The sequence below is a fragment of the Pantherophis guttatus genome, chromosome 3, assembly GCF_059756535.1.
Source record: "Pantherophis guttatus breed Tessera chromosome 3, ASM5975653v1, whole genome shotgun sequence".
Classification (NCBI taxonomy): domain Eukaryota; kingdom Metazoa; phylum Chordata; class Lepidosauria; order Squamata; family Colubridae; genus Pantherophis; species Pantherophis guttatus.
The window spans coordinates 25,239,468-25,260,468 of NC_142065.1; the positions used below are offsets into that span (position 1 = coordinate 25,239,468).

The 21,001-nt window shown below is 39.7% G+C and overlaps 1 protein-coding gene across 5 annotated transcripts in view; it reads right to left on the bottom strand.

Moving 5' to 3' along the window:
* Nucleotides 1–21,001, bottom strand: part of EYA2 (EYA transcriptional coactivator and phosphatase 2) — a 123,183-nt gene that overhangs the window by 25,046 nt on the left and 77,136 nt on the right. For all 5 annotated transcript variants that reach the window (XM_034413850.3, XM_034413848.3, XM_087889119.1 and 2 more), the window contains 4 exons: nt 11,075–11,145; nt 6,644–6,821; nt 5,484–5,608; nt 4,281–4,364 (listed from right to left, as the gene is read on the bottom strand). In XM_034413850.3, the coding sequence (XP_034269741.1) occupies nt 4,281–4,364; nt 5,484–5,608; nt 6,644–6,821; nt 11,075–11,145 (458 nt within the window). The remainder of the gene's footprint in view (nt 1–4,280; nt 4,365–5,483; nt 5,609–6,643; nt 6,822–11,074; nt 11,146–21,001) is intronic.

Below are 21,001 nucleotides of genomic sequence, written 5' to 3' on the forward strand. Positions count from 1 at the left end.
TAAATTGAGGGGTTCTTTGATGCCATGGAAATGACAGTCCATTGACAAGGTGGCACTGTTCCTCTGAAGCCCCCCTTGTTTTTCACTAGTGCAATATGTATTGCCAATAGGGACCAAAAGGAGGACATTTCAGGCATGTGTTGTGGTAGCATAATATCAGGGGTGGGCTGCTGGGGGTTCACAGGGGTTCGGGAGAACCTGTAGCTAAGATTCTATGCAGTTTGGAGAATCCCCAAATCCGACTCCTGGCTGGCCCCACCCACTCCACCCCACCCCTCCCAGGAGTCCCCAAGCGGCCCGTTTTGGATGCAGGTAAGTGCAGGGCGTGCATGGAGGATTGGGGAGGGCAAAAAACGAGCCTACCAGAAGTTCAGGAAGACCAAACACGGGCCAGTTTCTGACCTCCAGAAGGCCTCCGGAGCCTGGGGAGGCTGTTTTCGCCCTCCCAGAGGCTCGAGGAAAGCCTTCGGAGCCCGGGGAGGGCAAACCCCCCCCCATGGTGCAGGAGGCCAACTAGGCCACGCCCACCCTGACCATGCCCACCCAGCAATCGAGCAGAGAACCCCTTGCTAAAATTTTTGAAGCTTACCCCTGCATAATATCCACAGGATTCAAAGTCTCTCTGACATATCTATGAAGTCCCCAAACAATGCTATCCTACCTAATCTTCCTGATCCTGGTGAGCTGGGTTGCAGGCACAGGCATCCTGGGTTTAGTAAGGCAGGGAGTAGGCTAAGGCTGCAACAGGTTTCCGCATCCCAGTTGGCCCTGTAGCCAACTGAGGTCATGTGGACCACAGCAGGTTTATGCATACCAGTGGGCCCAGTGGCTGGCCAAGGCCTCCCAGTTTCCACACTGGGCATTGTAGCCTGTGATGGGCCTTCCAGGGTCTCCCCCACTCTCCTGAGGTATCAACATACTCCTTATCTCAAATTTCATTGGCCTAAGACCCACAAGATCACATAACCATATCCGGGTGCCAGGATTGCAGTTGTTCAGAGAAGCGGTCATGTGACATCTTGCTTCATAACTGCTTCACTCAATGACTCAGATTTTTGATTGGGTTGCCTAGAATTGGTTAGAACAGTGGTCCTCAACCTTTCCAACTTTGAGGACCGGTGGTGAGGGGGAAGAGGGGAAGTCATGCACAGCTCCATTTGTGCAAGTGGCCGGCATGTGCGCCTGCCACTTGCACAAATAGAGTTGTGCACATGCGTGCTTTCCCACTCCTTACACAAGTGGAACAGTGCATGCACACAAGCATGCACACGCTCACCTGCTGCTTGTGCAAGTGGAGCTGTGGCCTGATATTAAATGGGGTGTGGCCCGGGGATCGGGGACTTCTGAATTAGAAGATGGGGGTCAACATAAATGTTTTAAATAAATAAATTCCAGTCCCAATTGTGGACATAAGTTAAGGAGTACCTGTACTGTGTTATGTTAAGCACAATGTATAATATATTTCATTTGTAGGAGCTGCTGGAGCATTTAAGGTTGAAGCAACTAAACTTTGAAACAAATGTGCTCTCTTTTCAGAGGGAAAGGGTAGAGTCCGTTAAAAGGGTTCAGAAGGTTTCTGTATCATCAACATTTTGAATTTTTTTACATGTGTTCATATCTTAAAGAGGGCAATAAATCTCAGCTTCAGTTTACTTATCCCAATTGTTATAGGTATAATAAAGCTACAGCAGCTGGTAGAACCATAAAATGATGTCAAATCGTATTTCTGCAGTCACTGCTGCAATAGTCAAGTCTATTTAAATAACTGCCAAGTAAATAATAAATAGCAAATAACCTTTTCCATACCACATGAAAGAAGGAACATAATGTAATATCAAAAGAGAATGAACTTATTGTCTCTTTATCAGTAAAAAAAGTGTTACACAAGTTAAGACCTGATTACTTCTGCTACTTTTTCTTCATACTTTGTGAAACTTGTAGATGTGTAAAAGCTGTGAATTATACACATTATAATTCAATTATACAATCGTAAATATAATTATACAAATTATAAATTTGCAGAGAAATCCTCCAGTTAAATGTTGTATGCTGGAAAACTGCAATTATTTTGTGGTGAAGTCAAATTTGCATCTGATATCTGGGAGCAAAGAATATGCCTGAAGTTACACCACATTGTCAACATCTGATTTCCAAAAACAAAAAATTGTGAAACAGGTTTTAGACACATTTGTAAATCTCTGCAGGAAGATTCTAATTACATCCTTTTGGTAAACAGCGACAAAAAGGTAATAATTTTAAACCTGAGTAATATTTTTAATAAGCCATCTCTGTAATGTTGGATTGGTCTAGGATGTTGTGAGTTTTTCTGTAAAATTGACAGGAATTTTATAGAGATCATACATTTAGAAATATGTCCAACCTCCTTAGGATAATACAAAGGATAATCTTAGGCATTGCAGAAAAGCGATGCAGAAGTACATTGCATGCAGGAATATCTGCAAGGAATGGTCAAATGAGTCAGGATGGCAGATGTTGACTTCAAGGAAGAAGGAGGGGCCTTGGGAAAGATGGCCGAAGCAAATAAAAATTTAACATACAAAATTTATAATCTTAACCTCCATACTAAAACTTGCTTCAAGCACAAGTCAACACTGAGGCAGCAAAGATAGAGCTGATTTGGTCAAATTCTATTGTCCACATGCTCTGATCGGCAGTAAGCTCCCCCCCCTCTTATTCAGTTGCAATCTCTTCTGGTCATTTAAATCTATTATTTTGCATTTTTAATCTAGTACAAGAGTACTCTGTAATCTTAATTTTTTTCTGTGTGACATATTTTTAGATATTTGAATAGTACTGTCATATTCTACCTGTGTCTTTTCTTCTGACAGTTTAGTGTTCCTAATTCCTTCAGGCTTTTCTAAAGCTCTTAAAGACCAAGGTAAGCGTATATGAGAGAATGCTGGCTTTTAAACCAGCAATGATTGGTGTCTAGCAATGAGCTTGAAGACAGGGTTGCAAACCTCTCTAAAACAACTCCAATCAATAATCTGGCATAGCATTGCAATCCAATTTTTCTATGGTAGCCCTCAGATTGTGGTAGAGAAGTCTAAACCAGAGATAAAGTAATTAAGATATGCAAACTTTAAACACATTGAAATTTTCTAGGCATGAGCCCACCACCCAGAGCCTCTTCCTGAGGGAGACGGGTGGTTAAGAAGTGTGAAACATGAATAAATAAATTAATAATTGTTCTGAGCCTAAACTTTGAAACTCATGCCCTTTGGGTATCTTTGAAGCCATCTCATCCCAATGAGGGATTAGCCTACCCCAGTGGTGAAATCCAATTTTTTTTACTACCGGTTCTGTGGGTGTGGCTTGGTGGACATGGCTTGGTGGGCGTGGGAGGGGAAGGATACTGCAAAATCTCCATTCCCACCCCACTCCAGGGGAAGGATACTGCAAAATCTCCATTCCCACCCCACTCTGGAGCCAATCAGAGGTGGTATTTGCTGGTTCTCCGAACTACTCAAAATTTCCACTACTGCTTCTCCGAACTGCTCAAAATTTCCACTACCGGTTCTCCAGAACCTGTCAGAACCTGCTGGATTTCACCCCTGGCCTGCCCCACTCATTCCAGCAGTAAGAGCCTACTCTGGATCTTGTCTGCCAAATAATTGTGGTTGGCAGAGTCTAGGAGAAGAACCTTTTCAGCTGTGGCCCCGCTTCTGGAATATTCTCCCGTTGGTACTGAGGTTCACCCCCACATTCCTGGCTTTCTGGAAGAGTCTGAAAATTTGGCTCTTCTGCTTTGCCTGGGACCCCGACAGGGCCTGCTATATTGGGGGTGGCTGACTGGGTAGAAAAGATGCCCGTTCCCAGACTACCTATCATTTTATATTTTAGCTTTTTTTATATAATTCCTTTATTTTAATTATCTGACTTATTTTTACTGTTTACCATATTATTAGCCGTCCAGAGTCACTATCAGTGAGATGGGGTAGGAGCATAAAATTAAATAAATAATAAAACAAATGTTCCTGCTCATTGCTGAAATCTAGCTGTCCTTGTTTAAAGATGAATCCAGTACTAAGTTCAAACTATGAGCTTGACTTTTCAAATACAACTCTATCCAAGTACAAGTATATATTTAAAGTAAGTCCTGTTGCCATAACTCAACTTTCAGACAACCTGGATGACAGAGAACCTTCATTGATATATCAGATGAGTAACAGTGTTTAGGATTCTGATTACTTTGCCCTTACAATTTTCATTGGACAAACAATAATGTTAGAAAATAACACAAGTGAACTCAACAGTACCTTCCCGTATCTGGAGGCAAAAGTTCCCGTGAGTAAGGAGTGAAAAATAATTATCGTCTCGTCCAAGTCCCATACAAACACACGCTGTCATAGAAAACAGAAGGGTGGAAAAATAGAGAAAAATACACCAATTACTGGCAGAAATACACTAATTTTGGATTACATAACTATGTAAAGAACAACCTCTTTGCTTCCTCTCAGTGATCTTGCTTGTGTGGGGCATTACCTCAGCTATTTGAAGATTTCCTGTTCCTAAAATATCTCACCCTTTTCTTCTTATACCTTCCTCTTGCTGTCAGAGTCCTAGAAGAATGCTTCCTTGAGATGCCACCCTTATTTATTTTAAACTGCTCCAAAAGACTAAGCCCAAACAAACAAAAACAACCTTTTTAAAAAAGTAATTAAAACAATTTCCTAGTCTCAATCTACTATTATAGAGCTGTGGTGGCGCAGTGATTAGAATGCAGTACTGCAGAGCTAACTCACTGCTCAATTCTGAGCGGCTCAAGGTTGACTCAGCCTTCCATCCTTCCGAGGTCGGTAAAATGAGGACCCAAATTGTTGGGGGCAATATGCTGACTCTGTAAACTGCTTAGAGGGGGCTGTAAAGCACTGTGAAGTGGTATATAGGTCTAAGTGCTATTGCTATTATAACTGCAATAATGCTTCTGAAATTTTCACCTTTTTTTCCTTGTCTATATTTTCCCTTCATCTTCCCTCTGATTTTTACTGTGACTATTTTAAAGCATTAGCCCCTTTGAATATTGAATGTCACATCAATAAATAATGTATCGCTTTTTAAAAAAATCACTTGAGGCTTAAATTAGATGCATTCCTTTCTCTTTCATTTAAAACAAAAAGGTGAAGACAAGGGCTGCTATCAAATATGTTTCGGATCCCAGTGCAATGCTCATGGTCTCCACCAAATTAATAAGCATCTCATTTGATGTTTGCCACCATCCTTCCCATAAATTTTAATGAATTCCTTTTCAATTGCAATATTAGCATGATATAAAGCAAAGCATGGCTCTCTAGTGCAAAGTCATCCTTAGAAATAAAAATACTACACTGAGAAAAGCTGTCCAGAACAAGAAAAACTGGCCTTTAGTCATATGAAGTTATTCATATATACTTTAGGTGTTTGAAGGCTGAAAATGATTTAAGCATCAAAGAAAGGGGGTAAGCAACCTTTATTACTCTTACCTCAATATCAGTGTCTCCTGCCGGGGATGGGTCACTGCTTCTTTTTGATCGTCCTCGTAGTTTTCCGTCAGTTCCCCTGTGCTGTCTGTCAGATTCTATGCCTTTTACCGGTGTTGTATATTCACCTATAACAGGAATCTGACTTAAAGCAACATCCTAAGTTATTATTCTTAGGCTGTTTCAACAGAGTGCCCAAAATATCAAAGCAACATTCATTCTAACAGCAGAAATTACAGACATAAGTTCGTAAAATAGTTCTGATTTTTTTTCTCTGTTGCAAAGGGATGAAAAAGTTGTATTTTTCTGCCAATTCTTTAGCTTTTCTTATTATTTCTCAGCATATAGATAACTATCAGTGAATGACCAAGTCTTTGTTTATACTTTGTGATGTTAGCCTGGTATCATCATTACCATAATACAGAGACCACTGTGTAGTTTGCAAATAATGCAGTGTTTCCCTGAAAATAAGACATGCCCTGAAAATAAGCCCTCCCTCTGAAAATAAGCCCTCCCCAAAAATAAGCCCTCCCCAAAAATAAGCCCTCCCCTGAAAATAAGCCCTCCCCTGAAAATAAGCCCTCCCTCTGAAAATAAGCCCTTCCCTGAAAAAAGCCCTCCCCTGAAAATAAGCCCTCCCCTGAAAATAAGCCCTCCCTGAAAATATTTAAACGCATCCGCAGCCGGTCCCCGCCATTTCTTCTGGTTAGGGTTAGGGAGACAGAGCTCGAAATCAGGTAAGATGGCAAGAGGAGCCCCATCTTGCTCCACGCACTCCAAAATAATAAGATCTCCCCGAAAATAAGGCCAAGCGCTTATTTCGGGGTTCAAAAAAATATAAGACAGGGTCTTATTTTCGGGGAAATGCAATATCATTATATATTTATAGGTACAGAAATGCATTTTTAAAAGAAATGCAATAATGATTATTTTAGGGAAAATCACAAAAGTAAATGAAAAGTAAATTTTCTTCTGGTTATTTTAAATCACAGAAAAATGTTACAAAAAAATATTTCACATATCGTTATTCTTAAATAGCAAAATTAAGTCCCACTTGCCACTAAAAATAGGATCTGCACCCAAGTCCTGGTTGAAATTAAGGTTTAAGAGATTGATATACAAATTCAATAATGAAAAATACATTTCTAGTTCGAAGCCCTTACCAGGAAGTGATTCAGTGCTCTGACTGCTAACGTTGTGTGATGACTCTTGGACAGAATAAGGTGACGTTGGGATGGTTGATGGGCTAATGTTATTTGCAGACATATATGATGAACTGTAGGAAGAGTTGTAATACTGTGAATACTGGCTTTGTGTGAAGCTGGGATATGAAGAATAGTCCTTTGAAAGAAGAGACATAATTCTAATTATTCTTTTTTTATCTTTATATATATATTTTGCACTAGTCATCTTTAAACATTTGATTAGATTATAGAATAAAATACAAAATTACAAAAGCAAATAGGGAGACACAGTATGGGGCAAAAGGGGAAAGAGAAGTGAAAGTGGGGAGGGAGAAAAGAAAAAAAACCCATTGACTTCTGTCTGTTGCAATAAAATAAAGCATTAACATCGAACCTCAACTTTTTACTTTTCCATAATAATATAAACTAGCCATTTCTATAAAAACAAATCAATCTAATCAGTAAAACCCAAAATCAAAGTTTCATTTTTTTTCCACCTCAAGCACAAAGTCCAGAAGTGGTCTCCATGTAGCAGCAAAAGTACTTATGTTCTTTTCTTTTATCGAAATGGTCAGTTTAGCCATTTCTGACAACTCCAACAGTTTCTGTAGCCATATAATTCTAATTATTCTATGCAAGCAAAACATCCTGTAGGCAGCTAATATAGAAAAGTTGTGCATTTATGGAATAGATTTCTGGGATTTTTATTCTGGTCATCTCTCATAGTTGAAGTACAAATTTAAAGATCTACAGACTCTCTATGTGTGTGGGGGGTGCAAAAATATATCTAGGGAAGTGGTGGGTTTCAAATTTTTTTACTACTGGTTCTGTGGGTGTGGCTTGGTGGGCATGGCTTGGCTTGGTGGACGTGGCAGGGAAAGGATACTGTAAAACCTCCATTCCCTCCCCACTCCAGGGGAAGGTTACTGCAAAATCTCCTCCCAGCTGGGACCCGGGAGGCAGAGAATAGATGGGGACAGGGCCAGTCAGAGGCGGCATTTACCGGTTCTCCGAACTACTCAAAATTTCCCCTACCGGTTCTCCAGAACTGTCAGAACCTGCTGAAACCCACCTCTGATCTAGAGGTTTTTATTCAGCCCATGGGCTGGTGATTGCTCACTCAGGTCTAGAGACAGAGGCAGAGGTTTTCTTCTTGAAATCCTTTTTAATTAGTCTGCCATGGACTAAATCTCACCCCCCCTCCTCCCGAGGAAGCTGCTGTCAAGGCTTATGGAAAAAGAATTTAGGAGTGTAATTCTCAAACATTTTATGTCCCACAGAACTTGAATTTAGCCTTGAATGTTCATTTCAGCATTTGTGTGAAGAAGAGGAAAAAAAGAGGAGTGATTTCATTCTTGGACTACTATATCAACTTAACCAGCAGCCTTCCTTATATAGCCTTTCTAAATATAATGTACTTACACCATTTATTTATAGACAAGAGTGAACATACACAAAAGGTAGTTTGTAAAAGGAAAACAAAATCAGGAAGATAATTTTCCCTCCCTCCCTGCTTCATACTCACAAAAGTTGCCATGTGATACATTAAAGCTTAAAAAACAAAGCAAAACGGAACCAACCGATGATTACCTAAACAGAATAGAATAGAATTCTTTATTGGCCAAGTGTGATTGGACACACAAGGAATTTGTCTTTGGTGCATGTGCTCTCAGTGTACATATATATATATATATTCATCAAGAATCATAAAGTACCACACTTAGTGATAGTCATAGGATACTAATAAGCAATCAAATCATATTAGGAAACAGTAAAACAATATAAATTGTAAAGATACGAGCAACATGGTTAAAGCCATAAGTGGGAGAAGATAGGTAATAGGAAGGATGAGAAGAATAATAGTAATACTTAGTAAATTATTTGACAATGTTGTGGGAATTAATTGTTGAGCAGAGTGATGGAGTTCGGGAAAAAATTGTCCTTGTGTCTAGTTGTTCTGGTGTGCAGTGCTCTATAGCGTCGTTTTGAGGGTAGGTGTTGAAACAATTTATGTTCAGGATGTGAGGGGTCTGTAGATATTTTCACAGCCCCCTTTTTGACTCGTGCAGTATACAGGTCCTCAATGGGAGGCAGGTTGGTAGCAATTGTTTTTTCTGCAGTTCTAATTATCCTCTGAAGTCTGTGTTTGTCTTGTTTGGTTGCAGAGTTGAAGTTTCCTCTGTAGAACTGAACCAGCAGTCCTTGGGTAGTTTGAGCTTTCTGAGTTGGCGCAGAAAGAACATTCTTTGTTGTGCTTTTTTGATGATGTTTTTGATGTTAGGTGTCCATTTTAAGTCCTCAGATATGATAGAACCTAGAAACCTGAAGGACTCTACTGTTGATACTGTGTTGTCTAGTATTGTAAGAGGTGGTAGTATAGGAGGCTTTCTCCTAAAATCTACCACCATTTCTACAGTTTTGAGTGTATTTAGTTCAAGATTGTTCTGGTTGCACCACAAGTTGGTCAACCTCCTGTCTGTATGCAGATTCATTGTTGTCTCAAATGAGACCAATCACTGTTGTATCACCTGCAAACTTCAGTACTTTAACAGAGGGATCTTTTGAGATGCAGTAATTGGTATATAGGAAGAGAACTAGAGAGAGCACACAACCCTGGGGGCTCCTGTGTTAATTGTACAGGTATCTGATGTGATTTTGCCTATCTTCACCTGCTGCTTCCTGTCTGTTAGGAAGCTTATGATCTATTTACAAGTGTGGTCAGGTACAACTAGCTGATTTAGTTTAGTTAGAAGAATATCTGGAATGATGGTACTGAATGCTAAGCTGAAGTCTACAAAGAGGACCCTTGCATTGGTCTTTGGAGATTCAAGATGTTGTAGGATGTAGTGAAGAGTCATATTAACAGCATCATCTGTCGATCTATTTGCTCGGTAGGCAAATTGCAAGGGGTCTAACAGCGGATCCGTGATGGTTTTCAGGTGAATTAGCACCAGCCTTTCAAAAGTCTTCATGACTACAGATGTTAGAAAAACCAGTCTGAAGTCATTCAGTTCCTTGATGAAGGGTTTCTTTGGCACTGGGATGCTAGTAGAGCATTTGAAGCAAGAAGGAAAATAGCACATCTCTAGAGATTTATTAAAGATGGGGGTGAAGTTGGGGGACAGTTGGTCAGCACAAGTTTTTAAGCAAGAAGGAGTTATCTTGCCTGGGTGTGGTGCTTTTCCTGGCTTTTGTCTGCGAAATAGACCTCATTATCTGTAATCACCAGAGGTGGTGGGCCCAATGGGATGGGGTAGCTTGTAGGAGGCTTGGCTGATGTTGGTGTGTCTGAGATGGGGATTGTGGAGATGGGTGGCAGTAGTTTTCTCTCAAACCTACAGTTGTTGATTTCCTTCAGCATGGGATGGAGGTTTGCTGTAACTGGTGATATTTTTAAGAGTTTTCCACATGTTTGCTGACTGAGAACTGATCCCTTAGCTTTTCAGAATAGCTTCTTTTTGCTGCTCTGATCTCCCTTGTTAATATGTTTCTGGCCTGATTGTACAGCATTCTATCGCTTTTTCTGTATGCTTCCTCTTTGGTACGATATAGCTGCTCAAGTTTAGCTGTGAACCAAGGTTTATTATTACTGTATATTCTTAGGTTTCTGGTCGGCCCACATAGGTCTTCACAAAAACTGACATATGATGTTATAGTATATGTGAGTTCATCCAAGTCTACAGCAGTATCTTTGAACACATTCCAATCAGTGCAGTCAAGGGAAGCCTGTAGCTTTAGCTTTGCCTCCTCAGTCCAAGTCTTCAATGATTTAATTGTTGGTTTCATGGTTTTAAGTCTTTGTCTGTAAGCAGGTAAAACCAAGCATGGCAAAGAAACAACTTTACATGATGATGGAAACTTCTAGTTCTTCTTTTTTTAAGCTGTTCATACAATACTGTGTGAAATGCTTTCATCATTGCATTCAGTAAGTGTTGACCAAGGACCAAGGCTGGCCAGAGCAGGAAGAGAAGGGTAAGGGAGAGAGGGAGGTAGAGGGAGGGAAAAGAGAAGGAAATAATTTTGAGAGCAGTTGTTGCTAGGTTTCCTGTCAAGCTATTGTGCTCTGTGGGTGTCCACATGCATGCTACTGTTTTGGTCTCCAAATATTAAGATATGATATGATATGATATATGATATATTATATATGTATGTATGTATGTATGTATGTATGTATGTATGTATGTAAGTTTTAATGTGTTGCTCTTTGTTTTTCTGCTGTTTTCACCATTTAATTTTGCTTGACTTTTCTCAGCTGAATATTCTGTTATTAATCTTGATTCTAAGATATTTTATCATTCATTTTCATAATGACTAGTTGATGGCAACTTAAGAGGCTGGAAAGGAAAGGTGACCTATATTTTCAATTTTCAAAGAATCATCCTTTCATACTTTAAAAAAATGAAGTTGTACCTGGTGCAACCCTGTGCTGAACCCTGCAGAACCCGTCAGGCTGTTAGGTCCCTGGTAAATCCCTGAGGTACCTATGCCAAAAAAAAAAAAAAAAAAAAGAGGAAAAGAAAGCAAAATAAATGAGAAGATTAATTATTAGGCTCAATTTAAATAGATTTGATGGACCATCTGACAAACAGAAAGAAAAATTTTAGATCAGGATTTGTGGCCAGGGGTTAAAGTTAAACCTTGGAAAGCCAGAGAATCCCTGGTGAATGAGATGTTTTTGTAAAATTGGTTTGGTTCATTGTTATTTTTTATTTGAAATTATGTTCAGCCTTTTTGTAGGGCTTATATTGTAATTTCCATGTATAACCTATCTCAAAAGAATAAAAAACTGTACATATAATTTTTGCAATACTGACCAGAAAGCAATTCCAATTTCCCAGAAAAGAGATTGAGAGATCCCTTTCAGCCCTAGGGTTATATGTCACTCACCTGTTTCTGATCTTAAGAATCTGCTGCTATAAACCTCATCATAAAAAGAGCAGACTGAGCCCTGGAGTGTCTACTCTAGCTAGCATTATTTTAGAATTCAGATCTTTCCCACTATCTAAAGGTAAAGGTAAAGGTTCCCCTTGCACGTATGTGCTAGTCCTTCCCGACTCTAGGGGTGGTGCTCATCTCCATTTCAAACCCGAAGAGCCAGCGCTGTCCGAAGATGTCTCCGTGTTCATGTGGCCGGCATGACTACACGCTAAAGGCGCATGGAACGCTGTTACTTTCTCACCAAAGGTGGTCCTTATTTTTCTACTTGCTTTTTTTATGTGCTTTCGAACTGCAAGGTTGGCAGAAACTGGGACAAGTAACGGGAGCTCACCCAGTTACGTGGCACTAGGGATTCAAACCATTGAACTGACGACCTTTCGATTGACAAGCTCAGCGTCTTAGTCACTGAGCCATCGCATCCCTCCTCCCACTATCTATTACCTTTAAAAAAGCAAGTGGAGAAGCTAGGGGTTTCAGGATATAATAAACATTTATTTGTCTCTTAGATATGGCTAACTCAATTACCTACAGATACAGTATGAGGCAAGGTGATCTCAAGACCCATCCAGAACTTCAGTCATTTGAATCTTAATTATTTGAAACTTATAGGAGGATTTCCTGCATCTCTACTACGTAGCTTCGAAACTCTTCATGAAAACAGTCGGCTGATCTCAGAAATAGCAATCATTTTTCAGATGGGGAGTGGCAAATTATGGGATGATTCTCAGAGGATATGCCTTTGTTGCTGCCTACAATATGAAGAATTTGATTTGTACGTAAGTAATGAAGGGGATGTTCTATATCCCCATGGCAGGTTTGTTTCTCTGCATGGTTATTCTAAAATTCAGCCACTTCAACATTTTGTCGGTGCCTCTTATTAAAAATGTATAGGAGTGAACAAAATTAGAACTCATAATTGTAATGTGTACAAGAAACACATTGATGACTTTTACACGTTATACTTTATTACTAAGGCAAGGCTTCCTACTGTTCCTGAATTTTGTTCTGGATCCCTGGCTGTGCACTGAGCATGAATTAGCTGTTGTTTCTGTTTTTATTTTGGGTAACTAGAACTCAAACAATCAATCCCCTGATGCAGTTTTCTTTTAATTGCAGAGACAGCCAGCTCTTTTAACCATAGGAGAGAATCAATGCATGGGACCAGTGAAGTATTCTCTTAGCTAAAGTGCAGGAACAAATACTTCTCGGTGTCTCCATGCTGGGTGATTTTTTTTTTGAATATCCGTTTGTTTGTTTTTATTTTAAGACCCCATATTAAGCAGGAGAATGGACAGCTGTACAAACTGCAGCTCACCAAATACAGACAGTCACAAAAGCACATGCAGGGAGAAATAAATCTCAGCCCTCCCCCCCCCAAATCAAACCACTCAAGGAAGAGAATCTGTTTCCAGAACTAATTTGCCATCACATCTGGCTTTTAAAAACTTTTTTTTTTGACAAGGGCATGGGGTGGATTAAAAGCAGAAGCTGGGTCAAGATCGTTCAATATGGAATCTGCCTTAGGGTGGAAGCCTAAGCCATTATCTCCTCCAAAAGAAGAAATTCTTGAATTTCTTATTCATGTCCAGGAGATTCTTATTCATGTCCAGGATATCTTATTCATGTTCAGGAGATTCTTATTCATGTCCAGGAGATAAATCATAGACATTATCTATCTGTGAACAACTTTGAATTTCCAAACCCTTCTGAAAACAAATAAGCAAGCAAGCAAGCAAACAAAATACTGTCTGAGCATGCTCAGCACCTGAAAGAAAATTCTTGTATATTCAGAGAGCTGGACTAGATGAACTAAAGACAATACAGTACAATACAATACAGTTGAGGCAGTATTTGGTTCCCCCAGAAAAAAAAATCAGGTAAAATCTTTCCCTATCAATGAAAAAGAGAATTTTTTTACAGCAGCTATCCTAGTTTTAGTTGAAGAACAAAGAATCCCTTTATCCAATGCAGAACTAAGTAATGTATAACAGTAGAGAGCAAGTTTAAGTAGAGTGGGCAATGGCTTCCAATCAGGGGTGAAATGCTCCCGGTTCGGACTGGATCTCTTGATCCGGTAGCAATGGCGGCGGGTGGTTTGGAGAACCGGTAGCAAAAATCCCTGCCCCGCCCACCCCCCATGCCCAGCTGACCTGCGCGATCATCAGAGGCTTTCTTTTACTTTTAAAAGCAATGCTTTTAAAAGTAAAAAAAAAGATTGCATGCCACAGCTGATCACCCCCCTCACGCGCTGTTCTACTTACCACATGCCTCCTTTTGGCGTGCACTACGCGTGCGCACCTCACATTGGGTGCATGGTGCACACTGTGCATGCGCAGCCAGCAAACCGGTAGTAAACCAATTCAGATTTCACCACTGCTTCCAATGAGATGGGAAAGAAACAGGAGGTGAGGGTCTATGGTGGATTAAATGTCTCTGCAAGTGTCTCCATAAGTGGGGATAGCACCACAGCAAAGATCAGTGGCCGGGTGGCAGGTTCTGGCTAACAAAATTCTTTCCAGAAAAGGAGAGTTAGGAAATTGCCCGCTTGTGCTCTGGATAGTTACTCCTCATGAGGAAACCACAGGAATTGAGTTTTTGTCTGTAGTTGGGAGGTGATTGGCTTGTGGGCTGAGATTAGGAGATTAAATTAGATCAAGGAGCCTGAATAGCTCAACAGGCAGAGCTCTGTAATTTAACACCAGCTGTCTGCAATTAAAGTAAGATCGAATCCCGCCAGGCTCAAGGTTGACTCAGCCTTCCATCCTTTCTAAGGTAGGTAAATTGAGGACCCAGTTTGTAGGGGCAATAAGCTGACTTTGTATAAATATACAAAAGTATGAGGGCTATTGCTTAACGCATTGTAAGCCGCTCTGAGTCTCCGGAGAAGGGTGGCATATAAATCAAATTAAATAAATAAATAAAAAATTATATCACACACTAAAACTCTGTCTAGCCTTATAGATATATAATTCATAAAGGCCTCACTTCCTTAAACATTTTTGGACACAATTCATTTACAAATTATGAGAGATCTTCCAAACAGCAGGAAAGAACAGAGGCACTTGATGATGAGAACTTGCACAACCATTGAACTATCAGGGCCAGAACTGAGGTGGCTCCTGAAATGCTTTCAGAGCTTGCCTTGACTAAATCCACATCCCTTGGATTTACAACAATGATTTACATACTAAAATACAGGAAGCGTGCTAGTACAAAGTCAGTACTGTCTGCATTCAAAATGTTTCCTATTTGTCTTTTAAAGCCTACACCAGACTTTATTTCCTATGGGAATTTTCAAAACTAATACAAATGATAAACAGGCAAAACAGACCAGCTGGAGAAAAGTACAACTTATTATTTTCTGTTGCTTTTATTATGGGTTGACCTAATATTGTTCTGATTTACTTATTTATCATATTGCATCTATTCAGCCCACCAAGGTGGAAAGGCAGGCCATGTTATGTGGGTCCCATAGATTAGGGACTGTTCCATCTGGTGGAACCACAAAAAATGGCCTTCTTGGTAGTGGCCTCTCCATTATGGAACATGATTCCCCCTCGAAGTATGGTTGGTTCTCTCCCCCCACCGCCTGCTGCTGCTTTTCTGAAAAGCCCCAAGAATATATATATTCTTTTGAGATCAGCCATCAGAATTATGTGTGTATAGGTATATACACACACCCATACACATACCCATACCCATACTACCCATACATATACATATGCTATAGATAGATAGATAGATAGATAGATATGATAAGATATAGATGATAGATAGACAAACAGACAAACAGACAGACAATGATCGATCGATCAATAGATACATAGATAGATGATAGATACAGATAGATAGATAGATAGATAGATAGATAGATAGATAGATAGATAGATATTATAATGGATTTTAAAACCTTTACAATGTTGTAAGATGCATAGAATCACTTGTGTGTGAGTTAGTGTGTGAGTTATATAAATTTGTTTAATGAATAAGTAATGAATAAACAGAAACACTTTTTCCAAATCACAGGAAGTAGTATTTCCTTCTCTTTTGCATTCATTAGACTGCACTTTCACCCTTGTGCCTAGTTCTGGCACTACATTTTGAAATATATTCAGGCAAACTGCAAAAGAAAGAAGAGCAATGATGGAAAACACAAGACCGGAAGAGAAATAGAAAAAAAAACCTGAGGTTTTTCTTTATTTTCTATCATCCCAGAATGTGGGAATCATGGACTTAAGTTACAGAAAGACAGATTTTGTTGTCAGAATGTTAAAAAAAAAAAACACCTTTCTAACTGCAGCAACATAGGAAACCATGTTTAAAACAAAGTATAGCTTAGCATGGTATCTGAATAACCTAAACGAAAATAGAAATATGTCTTTCCACTGCCAGTTTTTTTCTTTCCAGAAATTGCCCTTGATTGTTGCTTCTCCATCTTTTTGGCCCAGCTGTTCTTAATAATTATGCAAACTTCAGAACATTTATATTTTTCAGAGCAGTTCCTTAAATTATTGAAGGAATGCACATCCAGCTAAAGGAAGCTGACTTCCGGCTGGTGGCTCTTTTGGGAATGTCTGATGCGAAACCTGTACAGGGAAAAAAAATGTACACATTGCTTGTGTAAGTCTAATGCAAATTGATGCCTGTGTGGTAGCTCTCCATAAACAGCATGCCGACAAAGCTGCTCAGACTCTTTGCTAATTTTTAGAGCTTCTGACCTTTGCAACAGGAAGGGCAGATGGATAAATGATACATTTATTCACCTATTCTGGTGGTGGGTCTGAGACATTCGGCTTCCATTCAATCATATGTACTCCTTTAAAATGAGAACCGCACGCCAAGATCTTTCCCTTCTGGATCTTCTCCACATGGAGCATAGTTCACATCTGTGTTCAATCAAATCAGCTGCTAAAATGTCACAATGCCCTCATTCACAGGTAACACAGAGAACATTTAGCTGGTAATAAAACAACTTCGATATTAGAGGGGAACAGCTCTTTGGATATTCAGTACTGGAAGGTACTCGGTAGGAACACTCAAAATTGACCTTGCTCTATGGACTTCCCTAATGATGGATTGTGAAATAAGACATCTGAATGTATAAGAGCAATTTGCAAATGGAGAGAGACCATTAGTAAGCCTATGAATGAAATAATCTGCATCCTTTCATGAGAAACTGATTCCATTTGCAATTTCTTTCATGTTTTTTAAAATGTGTGCCCGTCATTGAACCACAATGGTTCAGCATAGTTTGAAGGCTCTTTTGACCATTCAATCTGTTAAAATACTGAAGAAAAACTCTGCCAATCCTATAAAATTAAACTGCCAGATATAAAATAAGCCTTCAATGCTATGTAAATATTTTTTTTTTGGCTTTAATTTATATGCCGCCCTTCTCCGGAGACTCAGGGCGGCTTAAAATGCGTTAAGCAATAGCCTTTATACTTTTGTATATTTATACAAAATCAGCTTATTGCCCCCACAATCTGGATCCTCATTTCACCTACCTTTGAAAGGATGGAAGGCTGAGTCAACCTTGAGTCTGGTGAGATTTGAACTTGCAGTAATTGTAAGCAGTAGATGTTAATAACAGTGCTTTAGTCCACTGTACTAGAGGCTCTTCCTATTTCAATCCTGGCATGTTACACTGTTTTCTTATGCATAATATATTTAGCCTATAAAAAGATGCCCTAAGCTAGAAAAGTTACTTTTTAAAAAATCAGCTAATATACATTCTTATAATCAGTTAATGAGGTACTTTAATCAAGATATAAAATATCTTCATCAATAAGCAATTTAATAATTATATTTGAAGGTACAGTTAATCAGTGATCATCAAGTTCCAGCTGTACTCAATATTGTACTGTAGCTCTACTTAAACGAACAAATAATTTTAAAAGTGGAACCAGATGGACGGCTACTTATCGTACTTTGAATCAAGTCTTTTTCAAAAGATGCCTCAACAGACATGCTATTTTATACTGCATAAAGTTGGAAAAGTCTTTCCTTCATTTGGGCTCTAATGTTATCATTTCTTTGATGTACTTGTGCCTGGTAGATGCCCTGCCCAAGTATTATACCTGTTTCCACTCATTCACTACGACTAACACTCTTTCTTCTGCTTCCTTAACATTTTTTTTACATGAATATTATAAAAAGTAGCAGCTTTTCTGGAGCTCTGATTTGGTTTTTCCCCCCCCTAATTGTCCCTAAAACTTAGTTTTTTGTTCAGGTTCTACAGATGCAACTAGATATTTTCTCCCTGTTTGAATTATACTAGATTTACAAGTTTGCAAATAATTTTAACATAACTGCCCTAATATAAAAGCCCTAGATCAGTGATGGCTAACCTTTCATGTCACCGTGTGCCGACCTGTGTGCCGGAAATGGCACGCAAAACCACCCCTCCTGGACCGCACGGCCTTGTTGACCTTCACGCGCTCGGGAGCGCCGAAACCTGGAAGGGCAGAGTTCCATCGAGCATGCACGTGCCAGCACCCAAACTTCCGGTTTCCAGTGCAGAGGCGCAACTGACGAACAGCTGGCCGTTGTGCATGCCCACGAAAGAAACCCGAAAGTTTGGGTGCCAGAGAGCGCATGCACGACGGAGCACTGCTCTTCTGGATTTCGGTGCTCCCGCGTGCGTGAAGGCCAGCTGACCGGAGCATGTGTGTGCACAGGAACGCAGAAGAGGAGCCAGCGAGGCCATGCATTCTGCATGGGATGGTTCTGCGTGCCGCTTCCGGCACACATTCCATAGGTTCACCAACACGGCCCTAGATCAAGAGTCAGCAACCTTTCACCAGAAATCAACTAACTGGTGACTCCCCCCCCAAAAAAACAGATTTACGCATCACACAAGAGAGAGGGAGAAAGCACTTGCTACCTCCTCAGACAGCCATGTTGGCACTGGCTTCATCAGTTATTTTGGTGCTGGGTAGAGCAACAAATTCTCTGGAAATGACAGAGGTAGCAATGGCCTCTGGCACATACAGAGAAGGTTGCTGAGCTGTCCTTCATTTTGTCACCCATTATTGACATGTATGCAGTGACCTGAAGGAGAGGTAATTGAAGCAGCATATGGATCAGCAGTGGGGCCACTCAAGTACCTGCTGTTACAGCTTTCTGCCAACTCAAGTACGAGTGTAGGACACTTCATCATAGCAGTAGAGAAAGGCACTCAATCCAACATGAGAGAATTGGGTTTTGGAAAAGTAAGTATGCCTAAGCAAGTTTCAACTTTAAATATTTTGATATGCTTTAAAAATGTTACAGCCGAGATATTGTCTATGCACGCATGCATGGGTACATGTCACTGAAATTTGAGCAATTGCCAGTAGTCTAATATTTTCCACTGGCCAATGCTGTTAGTTTGCTATTAGGAAAACGGCTATATTTACAATCTACAGAAGTTCCTCCAAAATCAATGCTTTTCTTTTCAGTATGAATTATATATTGAAATAAGCAAACACAACAAGATGTTTATTTTTATAACCTAAGTCTAACACAACTGATGCTTATTGTTCACTATAATCAGTATTTAAAATATCAAATAATTGCTTTTTAAAGACATTCATGTAAAATTCTTGTTTCATTGAGTTTCTGTGGAAAACTACTAATCTACGCCTGAGTGGCGTAGGAGGCTAATGCCTCCTACTAAGGCAGCATTTAACATCCAGCTGCCTGCAATTACTGCGAGTTCAATTCTCACCAGGCTCAAGGTCGACTCAGCCTTCCATCCTTTCTAAGGTGGGTAAAATGAGGACCCGGTAGCACGATCTGAATTCTTGTCTGGATTCTTATCCAGATTCTGGGCTTCCCATATGCATGTGGTTGTTCCTGTGGGCCATAATTTATAGTTTCAGATTGCCCTATGATATGTTTCCTAATTTAAAAACAGTTTGAAAAAGTTATGGCAAAGGGAAAGCTGTAATACAAGTTTTGAGGTGTCTGTTTCCTGGTATATTTAGGTTATTATGTCTCAGGATTCAGCTTATTGCAGTTGCCAGCTTGGAAGACATTCTGGGTAATTCAATTCTGCTAATGGAAATTGGTTCCTATTCCATAATGTATTGGTTCAGGGTTCTTGGTGTTTATAAAGATGAATTTCAGATGTGAGAAGTTTTACACATGTATCTTTCTTTTGGCTATAACTGCACTCCATTCTGGTATGAACAAGAGGCAGCTGCTCGCTTTAGACTAAATGCAGAATCTCTTTTCCATAAGATCCAAGAACTTCAGCTATTGCTTTGTGTTGTAGTCTGAATTTGATTTGAATTGGGAGTCTTAGAGAAATGAGAACTATTTTAAAAGTCTTTATCACATATTCATGAATTCTTCTTGCTAAGGATTAGCTCTCATTTATGAACAAGATATTTACCGTTTACATATACACTATCCCAGGAAACCACATTAAACACCAATACATAAGTTTTCTAGATGGGATTTCAGATTAAGATTTACTTAGGCCTTTACCTGAACTCAACAGAGCAGGAGTGGACAACTATGTTCCCTTTCTGACCTGTGGACTTCAACTCCCAGAATTCCTTCCAGATGGAAGACTTCAGTGGGACTACTTAGAAAGGGAAGCAAAAGGATAAATGAACATGGGAATAACAGTGGGACAAGATTACAAGCCAGTTATCTGTGGGTGTTAAATTCACATACAATTTTGAAAAAATAAAACAGCCCTTTCTTGTCCATATGTCCTTGGCATTTTGCTTTAAAAGTACTATTTAATAACAAATTGCACCATCTAAATGTTTAAGCATAATGACATTCAACTACAGTTAGTCCTTGCTCAACGATGGTAATTGGGACCAGAATTTCCGTTGCTGATGCAGCTGTTATTTGTTAACATCATGTAATTGTGATGCAGCTCTTCCTATTGCCACTGTTAATTGAATCCACAACGTCATATGGTCATCTTTTGTGACCTCCTGCTGGTTTTCCCATTGATTTTGCCTGTTGAAAGCCATCAGAAATGGTAGCAAATGCTGATGATATCGCCATGGATGACTACCCAAATGCCCAAATCATGATCACGTGACTGAGGGGATGCTGCGATGGCCACAACTACATGGGCCGTTCGTAAGTGCCATTCATTCAGTGTTGTTCTAACTTCAAATGGTTGCTTATTGGTCATTAAATGAGGACCACTACTCATTAGAGAACCTGCAATTTTAGCATTGGTCAAATGTTCCTTTGCAGTTAATGGTCAGACCTAGGTTCTTGGGTGGAAGCCATATGCAACAAGGACAGCATTGTCCCTAATAAATAATAGCTTACAAAAAAATTGTAAGCCTCTTGACTCTCAACAGCTCTGAGCATCTCACATCGATAAAAGAAATTGCAATAAAACAGAAAGAAAAAAAGATGGGAAGTGTGATGCAATAAGGG